At 40.0% G+C, this 27,197-nt stretch overlaps 1 protein-coding gene across 2 annotated transcripts in view; it reads right to left on the bottom strand.

The window, feature by feature from the left end:
• Positions 1-27,197, bottom strand: part of Gmds (GDP-mannose 4,6-dehydratase) — a 547,719-nt gene that overhangs the window by 97,425 nt on the left and 423,097 nt on the right. For both annotated transcript variants that reach the window (XM_037205844.1, XM_028881187.2), the window contains exons 8-9: positions 23,139-23,257; positions 3,160-3,256 (exon numbers count right to left, since the gene is read on the bottom strand). In XM_037205844.1, the coding sequence (XP_037061739.1) occupies positions 3,160-3,256; positions 23,139-23,257 (216 nt within the window). The remainder of the gene's footprint in view (positions 1-3,159; positions 3,257-23,138; positions 23,258-27,197) is intronic.

Genomic DNA, 27,197 nt, shown 5'->3' with positions numbered 1-27,197 from the left:
TCACTGTTCTAAGATGTATGTGTGTATGTCCTTATTATTTCTTGTCTTGTTTTAAATTTTTTCTTTATTTTATTTCTTTTTCAGTCATTCTAGAACCAATTCCCTTTAAGAAGTTATAGTCTATGCTTTTAAAACATTGAATGAATGAATAAATGCATTAAAATGTTAGTTCTTTGGAGGGTGCTAGTCACTGAACCTAAGGCCTTGTAAATGCTAGACAAGTATCTATCACTGAGCTACATTCGCAACCCTAGGTTATGCTTTGGCTCTGAGTATTTGTACATGATAAAGAGCTTTGGGGACAGATGACCAAAGGTGATGAGAACAAATTTTGGTAAGTTTTCGAACATGTGAAAAGAATACCAAGAAGCCTATCAAGAAGCCTCGGGGCTATACAGGATAGCTTGAGACTGAGAAGAAAAGGGCTATGGACTGAAGAATTGATGTTCTTCCTTTCCCTCGTAGTCTGCTCATTTCATGTCTCTGCTGGGTCTAGCTGCCAGCCTCTGAGGGACTTAGTGCTTCTCAGGACTCAAAGGAAATGAATTCTTATGGCTGACAGGGCTTCACATTTGTAAAAAGCTTGTTTATAATGTAGTCACCTTTCAGCTGGAAGAACACTGTCACCCTGGAGGCAGCTCCACAGAAAGCCTGTCACTTCAGTTGATCCAAGTTTCAGAGAACTTGTTTTGAGGAATGGGGTTAAAAGTTTAGTTTCACTATGGAAGGAAAGCATGCCCAACTGAATATGAGGGTGAAGTGTGGTGAGTGAAGTGTGGTGCAGAAAGACGAAACAGAATAAAATCTATAACCCTGTAGTGAAGGGACTCTGTGGGAGAACCAGCCAAGGGAAAGGGGGCAGCAGGAGCGCACACGAAACCAGACACCACTGTTACGTTGTTCAGACAATGCTGGTGTCAGGAGAGCTGCAGAACAGGTATGATGACAGCATTTGAATGAACAGAGAATGGAAGGGAGCGATGCAGTGGGGCCGGAAAGGGGGTCGGTGGGGATTCAAGAGCAGTCTTGTTAGTCAGAGGGTCCTCTTCCTGTTCTACAAATTCTTTTGTTCTGGGTCCTTATCAATCCCACACCTTGCCTAAATGAGAATGACAGACAAGCCATTCTTAATGACTTCCTAGTTTTTGAAACTATTTTTGTGTCAGAGAAAGAGCCATGTTTAAGCTGTTGTCAGAACACAAGTTTTTGCCAGTATGGTTAAGTTTCCACTCTGAAGTGACCATCTTTATTTGTGAGCAGAGAAATGTGTCCCTCTGTATGACTTGTGAAGTGTTTTAGAGAAACGATGCCCTTGCAGCCCTTCAGGACAGGGGAGCCAGTGGCGGAGGGCTGGGGCTTTAGAGGAGGTCTCTGCTGTGTCAGCAGGAGCATGGCTAGTGTCTTCCTCCCCCAGGGACAGGCACATCCTCTCCTAGGCACACCCACTCACCATTAGCTAAGAACAATCATTCTCTGTGACAAAGCCTGGCCACACCCTGTGGGGGACAATGCAGGACTGAACAGCCCTACCTCTCCTAAGACACGGTTCCCTTCCTTTGTATGGATTTCTTTCTGTGTGTAAGAGGCACACACTGAACATAGCGCCCCCTTTTTTTGGGTGGGGGCAACATAAAACAACACAGTTCAAAGAGTGGCCAGTAACCATACATTTCACTTTCAATGTGTTTTCACTGGCTTTTCCCAGTCTCTGAAGGATGTATGACACATCAGAATTTGGTTCACAACCCAGAGAAAAAAGGTTCTAAAGGATCTATTCCATAGCCACTCATGGTACACGACCTGACCTCTCTGAAGACACTGCTTTCCACTATCTTTAGAGATTCATTTGAAACATCTTTAGTTCTGTCATCATCATGAGCATGGATTACCTCAAAGCAGTGATACCAAGTTATACATTTATATAAACTTAGAACAGGAAGATGTACAGTATATACTATTGACACAAACAATCTATTTCCCTTTTTAAAAATTATTGCGTATGTGTGTGCATGTTGTACAGCACATGCCTCTGGAAGTCAGAGGACAATTTTCAGGAGTTGGTTCTCTCCTCTTACCATGTGGGTTCTGGGGATCAAATTCAGGTCATTAGCCTTGGCAGCAAGTGGTTTTATACATTGGTCCATTTCCCTGGTCCCTAAGTTATTTCCTAATATGTGAACTTCTCTATTTAAAAATTTTATCTGTCCACCTACTGTATTAAACAACTGTCTTGTTAGACTTTTGCCCTTTTTTCCTCCCCAAAGTCTCTATCCTCAAAGACTTTAGTCTGGCAAAGGAAGGAAAACATGAAAACAAATGATTATAACAGGTCCTAGAGCAATGGTTCTCAATTGGTAGGCCACTACCCCTTTGGGGTCAATAACCCTTTCACCAGGATTGTCTAAGACCACTGGAAAACATCAATGTTTATATTATGATTCATAACAGTAGCAAAATTACAGTTATGGAGCAACAATGAAAATAATTTTATGGTTGGGGGTCACCACAACATGAGGAGCTGTATTAAAGGGTCGCAGCATCAGGAAGGCTGAAAAACACTGTCCTAGAGTGTGCAAGGTAATTACAGAGACAAGGGAGAAATGTTAGTGGTAGTAGAATATTGGTTAGCAAAGGATCCCTGAAAAGGATGGTATCTGAGCTGAGCCTTATAGTGTAGGGGAGGTCTTTTATGACTTGTGCACACACGACTTTGTGCCAGATGCATAAGCATGTTAGTGATTTGTCTGAGAATGTGCACACATGGCTAGCAAGACAGGTGTCAGGTAAAAATGGCCTCTGGCCCTAGAAACTCTGCAAGTCTAGGGCTTGGTAAAGCAGACATCTTGTGGGTATCAGAGATCATTCCTCAGACCAGACCAATGAGATGAGATAGTCCAAACTCTAATCCCCATTTCTGGAATTAACTGTTTTCCTGGGTGTGTTTTTCTCTTGTTCTCCTTTATAGAGCAATGGATTTTTATGGTGAGAATGGTATCTCAAACCTAATTCTCCCTGTTCTCGTTTGGGAAGTGCCCTGTGGCGTATGCCAGAGAGGTGTGTTAGAGAGCTTGGAAGGTTGGCAGCAGGCATTCCATGAGGGCATTTTCCCAGCCAGCTGGCCAAGTGTGGTCACACATTGAGTGGTGAGGGAGTCCTTACCACTTCAGTTGGTCGGTAGTATTTCAGATCCACAGTCACATGAACTTTGCCGGTCTCTTTACATCTGCCCACTTCATTTTCATTCTTTCCTTCCCACCTGCAAAGAAGACAAACAATCAGTTCTTAATTGCTTGGTAGCATGTGGCCACACTGTGGTGCTCAGGATGGCTTGCATGTCTTCTCCCTGCAGGAGGGCATAAGCGCATTAACAGCAGGGGCAGGCCTTCCCTCAGCCTTGTTATTAGAGCAATTGTGGCTTTCAAAACTTTCTGTATTTGTTTGAAAGGAAGTTTCACCACTCCCTCCTTCCTTTTAAAGAAAAATCAAGATGAATTCAGAACGGAGACTTTAGATATAAATAGATGAGGAAAATAAAGGAACTGGATAACTTTTAGGGTTCTCAAAGATTTTTTCATATTTTTCAAAATTATTCTTTGTAGCCAATTATTATGAATTAATTATTGTCATTTATTTCCCCCTTTATTTTTCTTTTCTTTCATATTTTAGGCACAGTCTACCCTATCTGGTGAGAAGTTCCAAACATTGCTGGCCATAGGGTTCATCCCCACATTAAGTGTCTGTGAAGGAGGCCTCATCACTCCACCATGAATGAGGAGCCTCTCCAAAGTATACAACTAGTTGTTCCTTTCTTGTCCTCTAGCATGATCTTCCTGACTTGACTAGATGTTCCTAGACTGAACTTGCCTCACTAAACATTAGAGGCTGACAACAGGAAGGAGCCACCATGACACTCATGGTATCATAAGCTTCCAGGTTCCAAGAGCAGATTCTCATAGGAAACTACTTATCTGCTTTATGTTCTCAGTTTTCATAAGTGGAGCAACTAGACTTGGGCCTGGTGGTGCACATCTGTTAACTCCAGCTATTTGGGAGGCAGGGTCCTGAATCAGGAGATCTTAAATTCAAGGGCAATATAGTGACTGCCCCAGAAAAGAGAAGAAAGGAAGAGAAAGCCCTTGATTTACTGCTGACCTTGGGTTCTCTATAATCTAATATCCCAATAAAAGAATACAATATAGTTTGAGTTTTTTATATATATATATATGCAAGGAAAGACAAGAAATGAAAAAAAAAATCTGACTAAGTTTGATTTCAGTGTTTATCCTTAGAATGCTTTACCCTGAACACAGGACAATTTTGTGTGCTCCCCAGATCATTCACAGAAAGGGCCAAAGGAAGGAACAGAACACTCAATGGTTACTTGGATATGTCACAGATACCTCTGAAAATGAACATTAAATACTGAAGAAGGTGATATTTCAAAACAGGTTGAATATAGACTGGGTTCATAAAGTTTATTTTTGATTATTATATGACTATTTTGTCAAGTCACCTCTTAGCAGCAGAGGGGAATTATTTGTCTATTGAAGGACTATTCAGGTTGCTGGTCTTCTGAATTTCCCAGTGCACTCAAGGCAGATATAAAAACCATCCCATGACACAGAGAATAATAGTACACTATGTTGAACTATATAAACTATATAAGCAGTCACTTCCCATAAATTTTATCTTGATCAACCAAAACAGAAGCATTTGGTAATCTACTTATTAGGCTTAACTTCTTAATGTTGGGTAGATAATTTGACAAGTAACAGAGTAGAAAATTTTGAAGTAATTTGTTTGGAAAACTCATATCAAGATAGTGTGTAGGTGTTCTGGGCAGAAAAGGTATCTTACAGTGAGATGGTCTGAAGTATACTGACAAACCTCACTAATCTCTCTTGAATAGACCTCACATTTTGACTAATATCTACCACAAAAGAGGATATTTAGTTGTCATAATTTTGGGGAATCAGAATTTAACTCCAAAGTTGATTATTTTAGTAGAATCTTCTCATTGCTTAGGCTTTCAGTAAACAAAAGAACATATTCTACTTACTAGGCATTTTCTAACTAAACTTCTGTCTACATTTCATACTGTACAAAGAGACACAGTTCTAACAGACAGATTCTTCCAGGAAAGCATCTCCAGCTGAGCCAAAGCGCAAACAGAAACAATAAACATGACATTTTCCCTATTTGTAGCTAAGCATTTAATCTATAACAAGCAAACTGACTTAATATGTATACTCCTCCTGACCCTGTTTCTTCCACATCACCATCTTTTCTCCTAAACCAACCTTTGAATCTGTAAAAACCCCTATGTGGTGATATATTGTGTACCCCAATAAAGTTGTCTGAGGATCAGAAGACACAGCCAGCCACTAGATTAGACATACAGGTCAGGTAGTGGTGGCACACATCATTAATCCTATCACTCGGGAAGCAGAGATTTGTAACACTAGTCCAAAGGGGTAAGGTTCAAGGAAAGGTAGTCCTCATCCTAGGAGCTTATTAAGTGGAAGTCTATAGACAGACTTAGGGTTAATGTGACTTTGACACTTTTGGATCCAAGAACCCAACAAGCCTTTCTTGTAGCTGTCTGAATACTGTATGCTGGGCTTCCATCTTATAAACTGTTGACTACAGTCAAAACAGTCTTGCCCTTCATAATTGATTCAGCCATACTGAAAAATCAAATAGAGACCATGAAATGGGTCACAGCAGAATGAGTTCAAAGAAACCACCTTCTCACTTGCACTAGATCTTCATGAGGGCAGTAAGCAGAAGTTTCATTCAGTTACAATACAAGAAACACTTGTGTTAACACATGGACAGTAATAGCTAACTTGTCCTGACAAGCGAGGCTGTAACTCAAAGCAGAACTTCAGTGTCAACGAAAAGACCATGTCTTGATAGGGAGTAGAAGATTCAGGTAATTAACAGGAATTACTACCCACTAATTTAGATTGGCAGCTCCTTAGGTAGGGATCCTGTATAATTCAATTTTAAAACTAAATTGTCAGTTCCTAAAAAGCATTGGAAAAACAAAACAAAACAGAAAGCAAGAAGAGTAACTAAACTACTCCAATGAAGAAGATGAGGTTCTATTAAAATCTATTTTCTTCTGTGGTAAAACACTGGCAAGGTACCCATTTTCCTGTAAATAAATCCATACCCATGTTCCTGTAAGCAGCCCTAATGAAAACCATTCTCTCTCCTCCCTTTCTCTCTCTCTCTCTCTCTCTCTCTCTCTCTCTCTCTCTCTCTCTCTCTCTCACACACACACACACACACACACACACACACACACACACACACACGAAACCAGAAGGAGAGACTAGATAAGAAGAGGAAGGGGGTCAGCGAGACTGTCAGGAGAACAATCAAAGGTACTGGGGGTGAATATGATAAAAAACAAAACAAAACAACACACTATACCTGTGTATAAAAATGTCACAATGACACCCATCAGTATATAACTATGTATAATAGATGCTAAAAATAAACATAAAAAACTACTAACATATGGGGCTAAGGATTTCTTGTGGCCCAGGGGTATAGCACTTGCATTTCATGTTCGAGGTCCTGGGTTCCATCCTCAGCACAACAAGAAAAGAAATTTATTTAACCAGGAGTCCTGTTGAGGTAACAAGATCAAAGAAATCAGTTTTAGGACTACTGCATCTGTTGACTGGAAAGGCAACACTTCTCTTAGTGACTGAAAAGTCCCAGGAACTCAATATTTAGCTCCCAGACAGGCTGTTTCATGTGGCTAGAGAAGGAGGAAGCAGTGCTTAGTTTAGGAAATGACACAGAAGGATCCTGGAAGACTTTCCAGAATCTGAAGAGGGATGATGGTCTGTTCATCCCACAGGTTCCTTTCAAAAATCAGTAAATTCATAAGGGAAGATACTAGAAGAATCCAGTTTTGGAAGCTAGAAGACAAATGGATGACTGTTAGAAGATTCAGTAGAAGCCACAATGGGAGAGCTGCAAATGAACCCCAGCATGCTTAGGAAGCAGAGCTGGCTCCTCATCCCCCCTTTCTTCCTCAGTGGGCAACTGCCTCACCCAGACTGGTGAAGAAGGACTGAAGGTCACAGGTTCAGGGAAGGGTAGGTCCAGACTCTGAAAACTGAGGAAATTCAGTGAATGCTGAGGGCTGAGATTCCTGTCCATGTTCCAGCAGGTGGCAGTCAGGTCTACTTCCTTCCAAAGGGTAGACTGAGAGGTGTCCCCTGGACATCAGAGAGTTTATACCTAAATGGTCCTGTCAGATAACCTCATAGTGACACAGACAACTACGGGTAAGTTCTAAATATGTCGTCAAAGCTTCCAATTAGCTTCGTAGGCCCCGATTTCCAAACATAACCAGAAAACCAAGGATTATCAGACCAGATAAGTGAGAAAAGCCATATATGAGAAAGGCCAAACAACAACAACAAGAAACAAACAAAAACAAAGAAAACCAAAAACAAACTTTTGAGGAAATAGAACAAGTAGATATGAAAAACAAAACAAAACTTTCACATATACTACCATCCATATTCTCAGAGATATAGCAAAGATAAGATATATCATAAACTATATTTTAAAAAAAGGACAACTTGAGGGCTGTCAAGATGGCTCAGTGGTTAAGAGCACTGTCTGTTCTTCCAGAGGACCCTGGTTCAATTCCCAGCACCCACATGGCAGCTCATAACTGTCTGCAACTCCTGTTCCATGGGATCTGACACCCTCACACAGATAAATGTGCATGTAAGATAAAAATACATAAATAAAGTAATTTTAAAAAGGACAACCTGAAACATAATAGATTTTAGGACTTGAATAAGAAACACAGGAATTCAAAATTGAAAAGATTTTGAAGACAAAAGTTGAAGAGATTTCCCAGAAAATAGTACAAAAAGATATAGACGTGAAAAGATAGAAGGAGTCAAAAAAATTCTAGAGTGCACAGGAGCCAGTATAATAGATCGTCAGAAAGACAGTACATAAGAAATAGAGCATGGCAAATTATCTTAAGGAAGAAGGAAGTAAGGAGAATTTGAAGACTATTCAGGAGCCCAGTATAATAGGATGTCTAGGAAGAAAAATCAGAAAAATGGAGTAAAGTGAATTATCTTAAGCTAAATCAAGAAAATGAACCAGAGCAGAAGCACATGCATTTGTAGACAAAAGGTGGCTCACACCATAGGTGGTGTAGACCCACCTTCCATGGAGTTTCAGAGCACTGTGGGATGATTTGTATGTCCTGTGGGAGCCCTTCTTGGGTTCTTTGTGGCGTTACCCAGCAGGTCCGTATAGAGGATGATTAGGACCATGGGCCTGAGTGCAGGTGTTTGAGATGGTCTGCACTTGGCTGTGCTGGGGGATGGTCTGTATGTCAAGTTGCTCTGATTGGTTAATAAATAAAACCTGATCGGCCGTGGCTAGGCAGGAAAGATAGGCGGGACTAGCAGAGAGGAGAAATAAAAGGACATAAAGGCAGAAGGAGATGCTGCAGCCGCCGCCATGACCAGAGACACTGCAGCTGCCGCCATGACAAGAAGCATGTGAAGGTGCCGGTAAGCCACCAGCCACGTGGCGAGGCATAGATAAAAAGAAATGGTTAATTTAAGGTAAAGGAACAGTTAGCAAAAAGCCTGCCACGGCCATACAGTTTGAAAGCAATATCAGTGTCTGTGTTTACTTGGTTGGGTCTGAGCGGCTGTGGGACTGGCGGGTGGCAGAGATTTGTCCTGACTGTGGGCAAGGCAGGAAAACTCCGGCTACACTGAGACCAAGGGAAGACTACAACCACCTTTCAACACGAAGAGACAAAGCTGGGAGTCAGATGGCTCCTGGAGGCTCAGCTTAACACTGCATATACAAAAGCAATGGGGGAGTGCTTTCAAAGTTCTGAAACAACATTATTTCTACTCCGGAAGCATGAATGGGCACATGCTAATTCTGAGGACAGACTAAAGGATATTTTGAGATACACCAGAGTTTTGAAAATGGTGTCAGCAAACAGAGGTTCCAACTTAAGAGAAAACATGTAAGTCCTTTAGATGGGTGTGAAGAAAGATTATGGATAACAATACTTCTGACAGTCTAGACTGAGTCAAACCAGAAGGTTTTGCACTTGAGGAAAACATGACAAATAGTCTAATATGGGTGATCCGAAAACCTTGTTAGGTGATTTAGAAAGCTAGGGAAATGTTTAGGGTGAAGTGAATGATAAACACATAGAAAATGAACCAAAAAGACAAAATACATCTAAGAGCGGTATGGTAAACAAATGATAATTGTTCATAAAAGTAAAAGTGGTCAAAGTTTTCTGGAAGTTTCAGTCATGAAAACACAGAACACTGAGCTAATAAAAATGAAAATATAATAATAGAGTAGTACAAAAATGGGAGTTTGCAGTATGTGTAGGAAAAGAGAACAATGCTATCACATTGGACAAGAATAGACAACAGATAATGCCTAGAAGGGAAAAAATCAAGACCCAGAATCACAAGTCATTTAAAAGCATAGATATAAAGGCCATGATAACCAGCTGAAAGAGTGAAAAGGCACAACAGGATTTTAATATACAAAGAAAAATAGTAAATGAAGTAAATAATTACCTTGCAATAAATCAAGACAATTTACCAAAGCAGAACAAGACACATTTCCAATAGAAAGACTGAAAGAGTTCCCCAGCAACATAACACATGGGGCTGGCTGGGAAGATGGAGATAGAAAGAGAGAGAATGATATTGATTGTGACAATTGTAGAAAGAATGGAGATTAAGTTATGTGATTAAAAACAAAGCAAACAAACAAACAAAAAACAACAAACAATTGGTAAGTTGAAGTAAGAAAACCATAAACAAATAATGATCTTGACAAGTCTTGGGCCATGATAGGCCAGCTCTTCCTGGCAGCCCCTTTGCATGGCAGATGAAGACATTATAGAATGATCTACGATGAGCTTCATCCTGGCCTAGCCAGAACTTTGCTCCAGGCACAGGCTTTCTGTTCCATGCCTTCCTTACAAATGTGACTTCTTCCTAGGTCTCCTGTAACTTTGCCTCTGACACAAGGAAAGCTAATGCCTTTGGAAACATCAACATGCTGGCAACTGTAGTACCTAAGAAATGTCCTGTAGGTGGGCAGCTGAGTTTGTGAGAAGCCTGGGGAGGAGCTGCCTGGAGGAGGCAGGCCTATGGTTGAGTGTGGCCTCAGAAACTAGCAGTGAAAGGCATCTGCTAGTGGGTGGTCAGCAATGTTAACTGCCAATGGCCAAATATGCAAGAGAATGTGGGACTGGTAGAAAAGCTGTTGGCATAGTATGCTGAGGTTTTGAAAGAAGTGGAAGAGGAACTTTGGACTACCTATTATCAAGGTAGAGGGGAAGTGAAGGAAGGGCAGTATGGGTTAGAGGAGTGCAGGCCCAGTGTCCTGGTATATGCAGAAAGGTGAGTGCCCACAGAAAGGAAAGGCAAGAGATGAAAAGAACTTGAGACCAGGGATGATTCTCCTCAGCTTAAACTGGCAGTGAGAGAGAGAATTCTGAGTGCTTCAGCACTGAAGGACTGCTGAACAAACTCTGGCTGTTTGCTTCACTTTTACTTACTATCTTTTATTTGGGTGGGGTATTACTACCCACCAAAAAAGGGTATAAGGAGAGCTATTATGCTTTATAAGAAAAAGAAAAATGTCCGTCTTACTACAGGACTGGGAGAAGGAATGCTCTCAGCCACAGCACTGGCCTTTAGTGACTTCTATGCATACAACCCTCTAAGTCTGTCTGTCCTCCCTCCTCCTGCCTCTATAAATCTGTGCCCCAGTCACTTTGCTAAGCCAGGTACTAGACCTGGGACCTGTCTTTCAGGAGCTTAGAGTTTACTGTCACAAATCTCCTCAGTGAATGATGGCAGGAGACAGACAGGACACTGTCAAGACCCAGAAAAGGCCCCTGGCAGAGCTGGCTGAGGTAAGAGTGTTGGCAAAGGAAGATGTCTGAGCTAAGAGCCAAGAGATGTGTGGGTAGTAGCTGGGAAGAGAGAGGGGACTGTAGGGGTGGGTAGCTCTTTGTATGCCCATGTGGTCAAGCTGGTCCACCCAGCTTACCAGCTTGCCTGGCAAACACGTAGTTCACTGGCATATGCTATCATGCATTTCTCATGTGACCCACCCACCTGGGCTGCTTTCCCTCATCTCAACTACCATCCACATCTCCCATTTGGGCAAGGGTTGGGTTCAGTCTATCATTCTGCATACATCCCTCTCATCTTGATCATGTTGCCCTGACTTCAGGATTGATGTAGGGCATTTTTGCATAAGGCCACATCAATATGTTCACATTTATAAATTATGTGTTCCTATTAACTGTCACCCAATTAGAGTATACTCTTATCAGGGACAAAAAAAAATCAGATTCTCTTTGAGGAACATGGCTCTGAGAGAAAATGAGGAGGGTAAGGATACAGGCAATGAGTTATCTCCATGTGGTAGGTAGGTACTGAGAGTTAGGGAGTCAGTTACTTCCGGACCTGCTAGATTCATCCAGAACTGACCTTCTACCTAATGAACAGAAGCAACAGAACAGGGACTAGAATTAGAGCTGCCTAAGTAGTGCACCCATCACCTAAGGCTCAAACCAGACCTTAGATACACCAGTGACCACATTTTAATGGGATAAAACTCCAAGTAACTTAGCGATTTATAGAAATAAACAACAGGAGGACCTAGACTCCAGAAGGAGGAGACAGGACAGCAGGGGAGAAGTGAAAGAAGAGAGAGGAAGTTGAACGGGAGGGATGGGAACTGCTTTCAATAACAACTTGGGGCTTACATGAAAGCTTAATAGAGCAGACACGTTTGAAGTCCTGAGTCTCTGTAGAGAACTTCAGAATCCTCAGAGTTGGCAGTTCTCCATAGGATAGGTTCTAGTTCTAACAGCAGTTTCTGAGCAATGATGAATGAGGTCAACTGCATTTCTGTCACAGTCCCACACTCTACAATTAGACAGTACAGAGCAAAGAGCTGGCAAGCTGTTGAGGAAGGATCCAAGCTCCCAGAGAGCTCTAAACTGGAGGGCCTAAAAGCCACCATTGAAGGTACCCAGGGAAATGCATAGCCACGGTGATTTTCTTTTTGACTGCCCTAGGTAGAGCCCTTGAAAGCCTGGGGTGCAAGAGTACTGCTCACCAGTAACTAATAGTTAAAAGGATTTGTTCTTTTTTTTTTTAATATAAAATTTTTACTTAAATTTTTTTTCTTTCCTGTTACATACCAACCTCTGTTCCCCCTCCTTCCCCTTCTCTTGCTCTCCCCCACACCCATCCCACCCCCGTCCCCTCCTCACAGAGAGTAAGGCCTCCCTTGGGGAGTCAACACAGGCTTTGTTCTTAAAGTGCAAGAGAACAGTTACAGGCTCAGTAAACTTGAGGAAAGCCTCATGGTAGCCAACGGGACACAGGAGCTCCAGACTTGTACCTGGAACCTTCAAGCTTTGATTTGCCTCCTTAAAAACCCACAGTATCCTCCTCTACAGGTCAGTGTCTAGAAGTTCTGCCCACAGGGAATATGGCCTTGCATGTACAAGCACACAACACAACTTCCTATCTTAGAAGAGTCTGAGAAATAGATTTCTTTTTTAATGTATGATGATTTTGTTCTTTTTTTAAAACTGGCAATCTACATTGAGCACAACATCTATACTGCATCAGCAGACCTTGGTTTTTCACATGCTACAGGATATCCTTACATTTTTTTCTAAAAACAAAAAAATTAACAACAGAAAATCAGTCAAGTATTTGCTTTTTATCCTATCATCTCAGTCACAGGAGCAAAATGTTTCCTTTCCCCATTACTTAGTAACAGATTGACAGGACAATAAGAAACAACAGTAAACAGAGCTCCTATCATACACCCTCCTCCTCCCCCTGCAATACTCTTAGAAGAAGGCTGGTGCTTCCATAAGGTTCCCAGTACAAACATCTACATGAAATTATCAGAATCATAAATTTTACCAGGATACATTCTAGTATCAAACTCAAATTAATTCCCTGTTTTCTGGTAAGTTCAAACAAAAATTACTCAAATAGAAATATGGAAATACGTATGTGATTCTAAATGTATGGATGGGTATAGATATAAGATAAAAGGTGGATTATTGAATCTACTTTAAAAAGGAACTACTTGTTTTAAATAGGAGAAGTAATGAAAATTTTTTATCTGAATTTGTCAAATGTTAATGGACTAGACATTGTTAATGTATATAATGGAGTTTTTGTCTGAATCTGTCAAATGTTAATGGACTAGACACTGTTAATGTAATTCTTGACTGTATATATTATATATACTTTTGGATATAGTATTTTTGTATTAGTTATAAGCTTTTATTATTTTAGACAAAAAAGGGGAAATGTGGTGATATTGTGTTCCCCAATATAGTGCACCCTAATAAACTTATCTGGGGGTCAGAGAACAGAACAGCCACAATATTAAACATAGAGGTTAGGCAATGGTAGCACACACACCTTGAATCCTAGCATTCCAGAGGCAGAGATCCATCTGGATCTCTGTGAGTTCAAAGCCACACTGGAAACAACCAGGTATGGTGACACACACCTTTAATCCCAGGAAGTGATGGCAGGAGGCAGAAAGGTATATAAGGTGCGAGGACCAGGAACTAGGAGCTGTTAAGCTTTTAGGCTATTGAGTAGCAATTCAGCTGAGATCCATTTGGATGAGGACACAGAGGCTTCCAGTTTGAGGAAGTGAGATCAGTCGAGGAATTGGAGAAATAAGGTTAGCTGTGACTGGTTCTGTTTCTCTGATCTTTCAGTGTTCACCCCAATATCTGGCTCCTGAGTATTTTATTAGTAAGCCTTTTAAGATTCATGTTACAGATGGGGTATGGTTTGAGTCAGAAATACCCACCTTGGGAGGTTCAGGAAATTTAGGGAGGTTGGGTCTACATGGAGGGAGGAGGTTACTGGTGGTAGGTTCTGGGTTGGAATATTATCCCTGGTCACCTCCTGCTCTGTTCTCTGCTCTCTGGTTCACCATTAAATGAATAGGTCTCTTCTGGCACATGCTCCATCTATTATGATGTTCTGACCAAGCACGTAGGCACATGTGTGCATGGCCTGAACCCTTTGAAACTACGAACCCAAACAAATCCTTCTCTCTTTATTCCTGTCAGGTAATTTGTTAAAGCAACCAAATAAGTAATTAATACAGATTCCCATAACAGTGAAGCCTTTCAGTGAACATTACTCTAACTATTTTCAAAAACAGTAGAGTAACTGGGAAGGGACAAGAGATCTTAAAACAGTTCAAATAAGAATGTTTCAGATATTGATTGGTGCAACTGATAAGGAAGAGTCCTGTCTGATGAGGTTGCAGAAAGAGTCTAGACTCTAAGAGAACAGCTGCCCACAAGCACAGGAGGCTCAGAAGGCAAAATCCATGAAGATAAAGGCTTTCCTGTTAATGGCAGCACTGAAGAGGCTAGAACCTTTGGTTATTATCCTGTGTCTCATCAAATTCTGTTGATTCTGTCTTTTGAGTCAATCCTATCCCTCCTTATCCATGCCTGGAATCAAACTCAAATTCTTATCTACCCTTCTTAATAGGGCAGCTTGCAGAGCTCCTAGGGAGGTAGCATGGTGTCCTCTTATAATCTTACCACCATGCCAGAGTGAATCATGCTAACCATGAACCTAGAGAAATTAGAGTAATGATGGGCAATGCTGGAAGGACTTCTGGCCCAGGCTGGCTTTGGGGAACATCCATTTGTGCTCAATTAAATATTGACAGAATGACTACCATGGCAGCTGCTGTGAGCATGGAGGCTATGAGACAGATGCTGATCAACTCCTTCCAGCCGCAGACCCAAGAGGGCAGGGAGGAGCTGAGCAACTTGGGAAAGGTGTTGAGGGTTAGGGGATTTGTTTCTAGTAAAAAAAAAAAAAAACAAAAAACAAACAAACAAACAAAAAAAACCCTTAAGATTAAACTACTCAGGGAAAACTGCCCTTCACAAACCCTTTTAGGTCTTACTTTATTTATTCATAATTCAGGCTCTTGAAAGCCTCCAAAGCAAGTATAGCTTCTTTGTTCTCTCTGTATTCAGCTGGGCTCCCTGCCCCAGAGGTATATAAGTCCAGCACCACTGCCCTGTCAGTACCATTGCTAAGTCTTTGAAAAACTCAGAAGTACTCTATAAGATTATAAAAGGATGTGGCCAGGAAGGATGAAAAGTGCAAGTAAATCAGGGTGCATCTGTGGTAGCTGTATGTACATGTGTGTGACTATATGTATGTATGTATGTGATTATGTCATGTATTATGTATGTGCATGTGTATATGTGTGCATGTGTGTGGTGTGTGTGCATGCAGGTGTATATGAATGCATGGTGTATATGTGTATATATGTGCATGAATGTGGTAAATGTGTGTATGTGTATATGTGAGCATGCATATGCACGTATATGTATGTGTATGAGCATGCGTATGTGTGTTTGAGTGCATGTGCATGTATGTATATGTCATGAGTATGTGTGTGTGTGTGTGTGTGTGTGTGTGTGTGTGTGTGTGTGTGTGTGTATGTTGCGAAGTATCCAACCCAGGGCCTTCCACGCTAGAAAAGCGCTACACCTACCAATGCTTACCTATCGTGCAAGCCCCTCGAAGTACCTTTTGAATCAGAAACTGCACAGTCAGATCCTGGCTTTTCCACTCTCGACTGGAAGGGCACTGAACTTCTTGCCTAGCTTTGATCCTCATTCAAACAGTACCCTAGTTTTGGAACTAACCTGTGTGTACATGCAGCCTTTGTCTACCCCATACCTTGAAGTCTTCCTTTAGGAACAGGACCCTGCTACTGGCAAAGGTTATGTTCCCCTCACATTCTAACTACTGACTCTCCACAGAGCTGTCCATCACAGACTTCCTCCCTTGACCACAGGACAAAGCCTGGGATCCAGTCCCATACTTTGGCTATGGGGACTTGCCTACAGACGATCACAAGACCACAACTGTCCTTTTCAGTCATTAACAGCAGATGCTTATGCTTAAGCTTGGTCAAGCATTGGCAGATGCTATTAACATGTTCCTTCTTTACCTCATCTCTGTGGTAGACTCTTAGTAGCTCTGTGTTACAGTTGGGAAGAAAAAGAGCTGTCCTAGAAAGTTATTAATCTGGAATTCCAGCCCAGGAAATTGGCACTATGCCTGACTTAACCCTAGTTTACATCACATATATACAGATAGGGATGAGCTTTCAAATGCAACTGATCAGGCCATGAGATAAATTTAGTATTTTTTGGAGAAAGGAGTATGTATAGCAGTCTCCCTAACCTTTGGGGACACATTCTAAGACTGCCTAGGAAGCCTGCAGCCAAGGACTGCACTGAACGCAGAAGACTGTTTTGATAAAGCTTGTTAGGTGTAATAAGAGGCTGACAATTATTGAATAAAATAGAACATATATAATAATATTCTATAATAAAATTGCCAGTATTACCACTCTTGCACTTTAGAGCCATCATTAAGTAAAAGAGGGGTTACTTGAATATGGCAGTTAATCTGATAACTAGCTGTAGCTATTATATGACTAGATGGGGGAGTATAGAAAGTGCAGATACACTGGACAAAGATGATCTATGTCTGGTCAGGACATGTACTGAGTGAGATTTCATCATGCTACTTACACTTCTGAATTGTCTGTCTGGAAATTTTCACTTACTACTTCAGACTGTAGTTGATTGTCACTTAGCGAAACTCAGCTATTGATAATACAGATAAGGGAGACACTGTAGCAGGAATCTTAAAAGTTCTTATTAATAAAATCAAACCCGAGGCGAGTTATTGGGGTCCATGCTGGTAGATCAGAGAGACAGAACAAGCCACAGCTATCTTACCTCGCCGGATCCTCAGCTGGTCTTGTCTCCTCAGACTGGAGGCCTCTGAGTCCTCATTCAGAAAGGGTCTCAGCTGAATTACTGCTCAAAAGCCTGAAGCTTAACCAGCCACATGCTTAACCAGCCAAAATGCCTCTAGTTTCTGGTCCTCACGCCTTATATATATTTTTGCTTTCTACCACCACTCTCTGGGATTACAGGCTGGTTTTCTGGGATTAAAGGCGTGTGTCACCATGCTTGGCTATTTCCAATGTGGCCTTGAACTCACAGAGATCCAGAGGGATTTCTATCTCTGGAATGCTAGGATTAAAGGTGTGAGTGCCACCATTTTCTAGCCTTTGTATCTAGTGGCTGTCTGTTCTCTGACCCCAGATAAATTTATTAGAATACACAATACCACCACAAGACACTGTATTCCTGAAGTCCTTTTTAAAAGCATGTTTCTCAAATCATTCAAAACAGCCATCTAAGATTTGCTTAGACCCTAGTGAGCTTGCTTTATTTAGTTTTTCCTAGATTTTTATTTTTTTTTATTTTTTTTAGTATATGGACACTGTTCCCAAGAAAGGCTAGCTGCTTCTTTAGAAGTTCACAGCTATGGCTACAGTATACAGCTATAAACAGGTGCCTATGCTTTCCCTGAGACTGGTATGCTGATGCATGGGGCCCAGGGAGTTCCAGAGGACAGAGACTTGAAAAACAAACAGTAAAAAATAAGTTGTAGATAAATAGCTTTACTGTGTGAGTATATTTTAGGCAAACTACAGGTAGACTGTCACTTATTTGAAACTCCCAAGACTAGAATTTTGGGCACTTCTTTGGAGGGATTCTAGATATTTACACACATATAAAAGATACATACTGGGATAAGACTGCAATCCAAACTAAAAGTTCATTTAGTTTTTCTACACATATGCATAAGCTGACAGAAATTTTATTATGTATGTTTGGTGGGGGGCACCTATGTAGAAGTCAGATGACAGTTTTCAGGAGTCATTTTTCCTTCTATCACATGAGTCTGCAGGAACTGAAATAAGGTCGTCAAGCTTGGCCACAGGTGCATTTGCCTATTGGTCATCTCACCCGACAATATGGTGGCTAATTTTAAACAATGTTTTTAGGATAGTTGTGTTCAAAGTAACTCCTCCTGTGAGGTTAAGAAGTCAAATGTGGGATTTTTTTCTCCTGCTTAAAGAACATATGTTGGGGAAATGTGTTTCTAGACTCTCAACTCTATTGATGAGACAGAAAATATCCATCCCTAGGAACTCAGTGCCAGGAATTTCCAGTAGAGTCTACTGGCACTGACTATGCTACCATACCTGGTTTTCTCTGCTGAGGAGAAGCCTTTATTGACAAGGCTCATCCTAGGAGGATGGTAAGGAGTCACATGACCTCACAGCAGGTCAGTCCCCAGTGGATACTGTTGCCTGTGTAGTGTTTTAATATAAATCTGAAGACTAGGCTTGGGAGCAGAGTGTGTTTGTTGCATATACAAGGGTGCTGGGTCCTACATCTAAGACTAAACAGTAAATATATATATATATATATATATATATATATATATATATATATATATATATATATATATTAGAAGATACTGGGTAAAACTAAGATAAAAACTTCTTTAACTTTTGAATATGTTCTGGTAGTTCTCCTTGAGTGGCTTACCACACACAGTTTTTTTTCTAAATAAACTAGACCTTAGAATAGCATCCTATTTTGGGGAAAAAACAATGTGATGTCAAGAGATAAGCACTGAGCCCACAAGTCTGCAGGCAGAAGACCAGTGATGCCTGTATTCAGGTGTCATTTCCAGAGCAGAAGGGAAGTTTTCCTGCATTTTTCAGGAAAATGTCTTAGTGGGAGATATATTTGTAAGCCTGTCCTCAATTAAAAGGTGTTTAAAATGACTTTTTACCACAACAGCATACAAGTTAGTTATAGTATTTGGGAAACAGAGAAATGTATGGTAGTTAGGGGGAAGTTGGGAAAGATGGATCAGTGGTTAAGAGCATTTGATGCTCTTGCAGAAGATGGGTGTTTAGTACCCAGAACCTATATGGTGGCTCACAACCACCTGTAACCCCAGTTCCAGAGAATCTAACATTGTCTTCTGACCTCTATAGGCACCAGGCACACCTGTGGTGCACATCTATACATACAGGCAAAACATCCATACATATAAAATGAAATAGATCTAAGAAAAAATGTCAAAAAAGAAAAGTATAGGGCAGAAAGCTAAAAGCCACCCAGGGTGCCACCAAATAGAAACCATCCTCAAAGCCTGACACATTTTCTTATGATCTGTCATATGCACATGTGAGGGGTATACAAATTATACCTAAACCTGCATCCTGGCTTATTTTTTCACTGAATGTCACCATAGACATGTTTTATCATATTTGTGTTCCCACAGCATGATTATCAATAGTTACAAAAAAATTAACTTAAACATTTCCACAATGATGTCTTAGAAGTTTCTTATCTTCTATTTATATAAAATCAATTAGATTGAGTTATAATTTACAGGTCAAAATGTATAACAGATATGGAGTCTGATGAGTTCTGAAAAATTCATGTACTCCTGTAACTACCACCACAATCAAGATTCTTAACACCCAGAAGATTCCCAGTCACTCACGCCATATTTAGACATGTGTTTCCTAGGCTGTCATTTGGTGTAAGAGATGGCTATTTATCCAGTAGTCATGCTTGAACAAACACTGCTTGGTTTTCTGACATACCAATTCATCTCTCTTAGGACATCATTTTAATAATCTAGTATTATTTAAATAATATAGTACATGCCTCCTTGTATCTTATTCTTTCATTTAGGCATAATTAAAATTTTTAATGATTCATTGATATTATTACATATATCAATAATTTACAGCTTTTCTTCACTGAGTTGTGTTACATTTGATTATCTACATATTGGTTGATTAGATATTGGGGGAAATAATGTGTCATTAGAAATAACACTGCTATGCATATTCATTATAAGTTGCTATGTATATATTTCCAATATTCTCCAAAAAACATCAAGTATTGCTGGTGGCATAGTAAATACTAGTTAGATTTTATAAGAAATCAAAACTATTTCTCAAAGTGATTGCACAGTATTGTTATTTTCACTACTTCATATCTTTATCAACGCTTAGCGTGGTTAGTTTTTGTATTCTGGCCATTCTAAAAGGAGAATTTGGGTATTAGTTTGTCATTTCAATGTGCTTTGCTCAAATACCTAATCACTCTGATCAGTTTTTTTCTTGCAGAGGTATTATTCAAAAATCTGCTCATTTTTTAGTGTATTTTCCTTCTCTCTTTGGAGACAAGGTCTTGAACAGATCTTTGTACCTCAGACTTCTCGGTTTGGGACTATAGTTGTGCACCACAATATCGGTCTTGCTTTATATTCTTATTGCTGAATTATTGAAGTTAAAAATTATATATATATTCCTTTTCTTCCAGACTATGACCTCGATTTTTTGTTAGTGGTCACATTCAAAGAGCAGAGATTTAAAATCATACCACTGATTTTATGAAAACCACAGTTTTCTCTTTTAGTGCTGGGATTAAACTTAGGTCTCATACACAGCTGGCAAGCAGTACCACTGACATAACAACCCAACCTCCATAAAAAAAAAAAAAATCATCCTTGCCTTTCCTGGCATAAGAAATCTTCACCTTTTTCCCCATATTGACCTATACATTCAACAAGAACATGTACACAACGTAAATGACATAAAGTGATAAATTAAACTACAAAAATATATTTGCTATTTGAGAAGGTACCATAACAAAACTCGAGCATCAAGGAACTAACGAGGATACTACTACAACTATCAAACCTGAGCATTCATAAGCCATAGCTGGAGTGAAGGCTCAGTGGCTAAGATCATGTTCAGTACCCATATCAGGAAGCTCACAACTGCCTGTAATTCCAGATCCAGAAGATCCAATGACCTTTTCTGGATTCTGAGAGCATCTGTAGTCACATGCACAACTCCCCCCACCCATACACATAATTAAAAAGTAAAATATAATCTTTAAAAAGTACATCAACTCAGTAACAAAACCATTTAGAAATCTACCAAGATTTCTGAAGCTTTTTTTTTAAAAAATAAATCCCATCTTTCTAAAGCTCTGGACCACAAATTCTAGGTCCTTCAGACTCTCAGTATAGTTCTCAGCTTGCGGGGGTGGGGGGGGTGGGGTGTCCATTTCTAAACTTGTACGGTGCTCACTATGATCCTAGGAAAAGGGTCAGGACAATTCAGAACTTGATCCTGATATTGTATTAGGGACCATAGTCCTGTATTATCTTTGTCCAATGCCTAAAACAACTTTTTCATGTATTTTATCTAGTTTATCAGTTAAGTTAAAAGGTCAAGTATAGCCAGGCATGGGGGTGCACACCTATAATTTCAACACTCTGGGAAGCAGAGGCAGGTGAATCTCTGTGAGTTCAAGGCCATCCTGATCATTACAGAAGGTCCCAGGACAGATATAGCTCTGAAGAGAAAACTGTCTGTCTCAAAAACAAAAACAAACAAACAAAACCAATAAATAAATAAAAATAAAAGTTTAAGTCTAGTTTCTTTTATTTCATCATGGCGAGAAATCATAATCTTTTTCTATTTTAAAAAAGAATCTTGGAAAATAGTTTATCTGAACCTTAAGAAATTAAATGTAATTACCATATGACATACAAATTCTACACTCAAATAAAACACACAAAAGAACCAAAGGCAGGACCAATGTAGGCATTGGTGAATTCATATTCATATCAGTGTTATTGGCAATAGCTTACAAGGTAGAAAGAACTCAGATGTCCAAGCAACACAGAAATGGATTAATAAAATATGACATACAGCCACAATAAAAAATTATTCAGCCTTTCTGTCTTTAAGAAAAATGATCTTGTTAGATATGTAGTTCAGATTGGCTTTTCAACCCTAGTATTCCTGACAGCTTCCTGAGTTTAGGGATTATAGGGCTATATTACTACATCCAGCTGCTTATCAGTCTTTAAAAAAAAGAAGTGAATGTTACCACATGTATGAATTTTTAAAGCATTATGATAAGTAAAAGAGATAGACAAAACAAACAAACAAACAAAAAAACACATGTGAAAGATTACACTGCCAAGAGCTACCTAGAACAAGCAAATTCACAGAGTAGAAATGACCAGGTAGGAGAACGAAAGGAGTTACTGTTTTTATTGCCTAGTGTGATGGAAAAGTTTGGAAATGAATAGTGGTGATGGTCATATAACACTGTGAATGTAATAAATGTCATCAAACTGGATATTATAATTAAACTGGGAAAAGAATTCTCTGCAGTGATTTATCACAATTGTTTTCATATTCCAATAAACTTTTGTGAGATGCCACAAGCATGAGTAGTGCATATGTTGCACTGGGTGAGCTTGTATGAAGGACAGCATGAGGACAGCTGTCCTGGGACACAGGTGGGATCCGAAGGCTGGACAGCAGCAATGTATCAGTTTCTGTTTCCAGGGATGGATGGCTTACTGCATTTAGATAAGAGAAAGTTGCTGTTTGTAGGGTATACAAACAAGTACAGGATGACAAAATATTAAGTCACAGTTACTCTTAATGGCTCAGGGAAAAGAAAAGTATAACACACAAACTCTTTTCTAAATTTTCAGTGGTTTCTGTTTTTTAAAATGTAAACTGGGTGGTGGTGGCACACACTTTTAATCCCAGCACTCGGGGCAGAGGCAGGTGGATCTCTGAGTTTGAGGCCAGCCTGGTCTACAGAGAAAGTTCCAGGATAGCCGGAGCTACACTAGAGAAATATTGTGTCAAAAAAACACTTTGTGTATGTGTTCATATATACACATATGTATGTATTTATGAAAGTACTGAAAAATATTGAGCAATGTTTTCACTCTGGTGTCATAAAAGGATACAGTTAGCTGTAGTAAATTCATTATACAACACAGAAATTACTTTACTATAAATTTTAAGTTGAAAAATATATTAAAAATTAAAAAATAAAAGTAAATCCTGAGAAAACTGGTATAGAAGCTGATAAAGACTTGACACGCTAACTGGAGTTGGATATAAGACTCACAAAGGATCTCCGATATTGCTTTGCAGGAGACTGAGAGAGGGATATGGGAAGCAGAATCAAGTGGAAGGGCATGAGCAGCAAATACCTGGTGAGCAAGCAGCAAGCACCCAGCAGGTGTACTTACACAATGGTTTTTCCGATGTGCATGAACGATTTCTCAACAAATTCACGGACACTATGAACTTCCCCAGTAGCTATGACAAAGTCCTCTGGCTCATCATTTTGCAACATCAGCCACATAGCCTAGAAAGAAAGAAGTAAAATCACGTGAGAGTTACTTCGTGATCACTGTGGGAATGTAATATTATCAAAGCACATGATTGGATATGGAAGTTAGAGTTAGAAAATGAGTGTGAGAGTTAGAAAATGAGTGTGAACTTAATGCAGTATTCTATTACTGAAGATGGCTCTCATAATTTGATGTACATCAGAAAAAATTTGGAGAACATCTTAGTATATGAACACTTGGCTCAGTCATGGACTCTAGGAATCTTTATCTTCAGCAGACCAGGAGACTGCTACACAGCAGGTCTCCAGACCACAACTTAAGGGGAAAATGTTTATCAATATCCAGTGAATAACCTTTGTATAGAATATCAATGTGAGAATAATCCCAGAGGCATTGTTTAACTGTCCTTCACGTCACAGATGGCAGACATGAAAAAAGTCTTTTAAAAGTCCTCAAAAGTAGAACCAACCCCATTTCTCAACAATGAAGTGGAAAGCTTATCAGTAAAAAAGACACATAGTTAACAGAGTCACACAATAAAAACTACTAGCATTTTAACAAGTTGTCAACATTGGTTGTTCAACCTTCAGAGTGTGACAGAAATTTACACACTGAGAGTTAGAGAAGTTGGCACAAATGAAGCAGCATTTTGAACCATAGACTAGGAGAAACTGTCACAATCAACTCTATTTGCTTAGAAAAGCATTTATCAGTAGCATGTACGCCTACTGTTTCCACAGTTTAGAATTATATATCAACTATACAGGTATAGTTTATATATACATATATACACATAATAATATATAAAATAAATAAATAAAATTGAGAGATATAGATTATGGGGCTGGAGAATTGACTCAGTGTTTCAAACTACTCACTGCTCTCCCAGAAAACAGACAGGAATTTGATTCCCAGCACTCACATGAGGTAGTGCCGACTGCCTGCTCCAGTGCTCCAGGGATCTGACCTATCTTCCACGAGCACCTGCGCGCGCGCACGCACACACACACACACACACACAAAACACAACAACAAAAAAACCAAAACATTTTTTTAAAACATGGGTGTAGCTGGTAATCACATATGAGCTACAGGCCTGGGGCTCCTTGTAGGCTCTGGTTGATTATGTGCCTCCTAACCTGGAATGTATAATCTCTCTTAATCTGTCTCAAGAAGTTGACCTCTGCTCCCATGTTCTGGACCAGGGTCCTGAGTTTAGTTGCTGGGATGAGATCTTGTTGTCTCATGTGAACCAACCACACAAAGCACTGTGCCCTACCTGGTCCCAAACTGCCCTTTGGTGCCCTTCCCAAACTAAGGCAACCCTTTTACCTCCCTTGATTGGATGAAAGCCTGAAGCATGTCAAGGCACACATATGTATGCATATGCATACATGCACACACACACAGACACACAGGTTTTGGCTTTTGTCAAACTATTTCTAGAGTTTTAGGAAAAATTATGTTTCTAGCTAGAATTTGTTCGAACATTTGTCTAAGGGATTAGGTCTGAACAAGGTAAATATAATCAAGTATGTTTCACTTAGATTTCCATTCTAAAAATAACATTTTCATATAAATTTCAGGGCCACTAAGCTGATTTTTTTCCCTCAAATCTCCTGTGGGTTTCTTTCTTCCTTCCTGTCTTTCTTTTTTTTCATGTGAAAGGAAACAAAAGCTTAGTAGAAATAAAAGGACAAGAGTGGTTTCTGGTTGCTGTAGGTCTGTCTACATGAGGCAAGGCCAGGTCCTTAGGACTTGTAAGTTCCTGGCAGAAATGGAGACCAGTGGGAGCCTCTAGCTTTCAAGGGAGTCAGAGGCAAGAGTCTGCTCTTTTCTTTCCATCAGACTATTTGGGGCCTTGACCTATCAATTTCTAGGCATTTCCTCTACAGTTCATACTGTGCCAGACTCCAGTCTGGGAATGGAGAGGGAAAGGATATACAATTCCAGATCTATTTGTTATTGCTAAAGAGTTTACTGGTTTCTAACAGAGGGAATGAGCTTTGTTTAAATTTCCACAGAGCATAATTAATGATTATTGACTGGTAAATGAAGAACAGGTGACACTCTGGATTAGAAGATAAACGATCCTATGTTCTAGTGTGATAATGGGTTAGTAATTTGCTACAAAGTCGAGGCCCAGTGCATCCCCTCCTAATGCCAGATCATGTCCGGGAGACAAAGGCCCCTGTGTGAGGAGGACATGGCCCTCACCTCCGTGTTCAGCTGCACACATGGATCTGCTCCATTTGTTCTCTGATGGATGGCACAACCAAGGCGAGAGTTCACCCCTTCTCACCTTCCTGTTCACATGTGGGACCACATGACCCATGACATAATGGGCCATGGGCTATGAGCAAATCACCACCTAGTTTTGGCTTTTGAAGGCAGAAGCAGTTATAAGGTTATGTGTTTTAGAGGACAGTGTTCTTTTCTGTCTCTCATGGAATCAGAAGAAAAGCAGGAGTTATCTGACATTCTTCTGATGCCATTTAAGGATGTGACTGACTTAGTCACTTCCTCAGATACTTATTTACTTTCATTTTTGACCTGATCACCAGCCCCCACACACATGCATTGGCATGTGCACACATGCATGGTCATGTGCACGCATGCACACACACCTGTTTTTAATCCATTGCACAGGGAGGAAAGCAAATCACATAAGGGATGTACCAGAGTAAGATTCTTCCCTATGAAAATGTCCTTCAGTGGCAAGAAAACAATACAGTTTTCAAGTCACATCTCAATTTAGTTTGCATTCAAGGCCCATGAGGTTAAGGGAAATCTGATGCTGTACAATTGACATTTGACAGCCAAGTTGAGAGGAGTGTAGCTATGGTAATATGCTTTCTTGCAACTATATAGTTAACCTATCTGTTTTACAAAATAATTTAGAAAAATAAAAAACTTTACATTTGAAAGTTTCAGACAAAAACACCCTTTCATAGTCTTCTGTGCAGCTCTTCAAATGATAAATGTGACTACAAGAGGTTCAGGGGGCCCTGGTAAGAGGCCAGTCTTCCCTGATGAGTAAATGGCCAGCTCTAGTGGCTGCTCACAGTGGCCCAGTGAAGGAGAACACTGAAAGTACATCACCACAGACGACTGACTACACTGATTCCATGCATGCCTTTTGGGGTATGATGTGTGTTTGTCTTAAAAATCTGGATCCTACAATTGCTTCCACTTTGCCATTAATCTCTAGTTCAGTATCCAAGCCACGGACACTGATTAACTGAGTTGGCACCATGAATAACAAGATTGGTTAATCAAGGTGATGTTTAACTATGTGCATTTGACTGCTGCTTTGTTAAGCTTGGCATTTTCATGCCTATGAGCTATTTTTAAAATTTATTATGTGTGTATTTATGTGATAATTGTCATAAAACCCAATAATTATATGGATATATGCACATAATACAGGGGAGAAAAATCTAGGAAATAATCCTAATACAAACGATCCAGGCTGGAGTATATATATATATATAGCTCAGTATAGAGCATTTGAACACCAAGTACAGGATCATGGGTTTAATCTTCAGTAAGAAAAAAATCAAACCAAACTAACTGACTAACCTACCAACCAAGTAAACAAAAATCTATGGTAAAACAATAATTAAGAAAAGGTGAATTTTCTGGGCAGTGGTGGTGCCTGCCTTTAATCTCACTACTCAAGGGGCAGAGGCAGGTGGATCTTTGAGTTTGAGGCCAAGCCTGGTCTACAGAGGGAGTTCCAGGACAGCCAGGTCAACACAGAGAAATCCTGTCTTGAACCACCCCCCCACCCCCAAAATGGTGAATTTGAACAAAGTAAAAGTAAAGTTTGTAATGAAGGATGCCACATGGGACTCCTCTCATGGCTATTTTATAGTTACCCTTTACTCTGCAGAAGTTTTCTTCATGACAGCCTGATAGCCACAGTCTGTGTTGCACCTCAATGGATTAAGG

The sequence above is a fragment of the Peromyscus leucopus genome, chromosome 5, assembly GCF_004664715.2.
Source record: "Peromyscus leucopus breed LL Stock chromosome 5, UCI_PerLeu_2.1, whole genome shotgun sequence".
Lineage (NCBI taxonomy): Eukaryota > Metazoa > Chordata > Mammalia > Rodentia > Cricetidae > Peromyscus > Peromyscus leucopus.
Note: the sequence above shows the minus strand (reverse complement) of the source record. Positions and strands in the feature narration are given on the sequence as shown.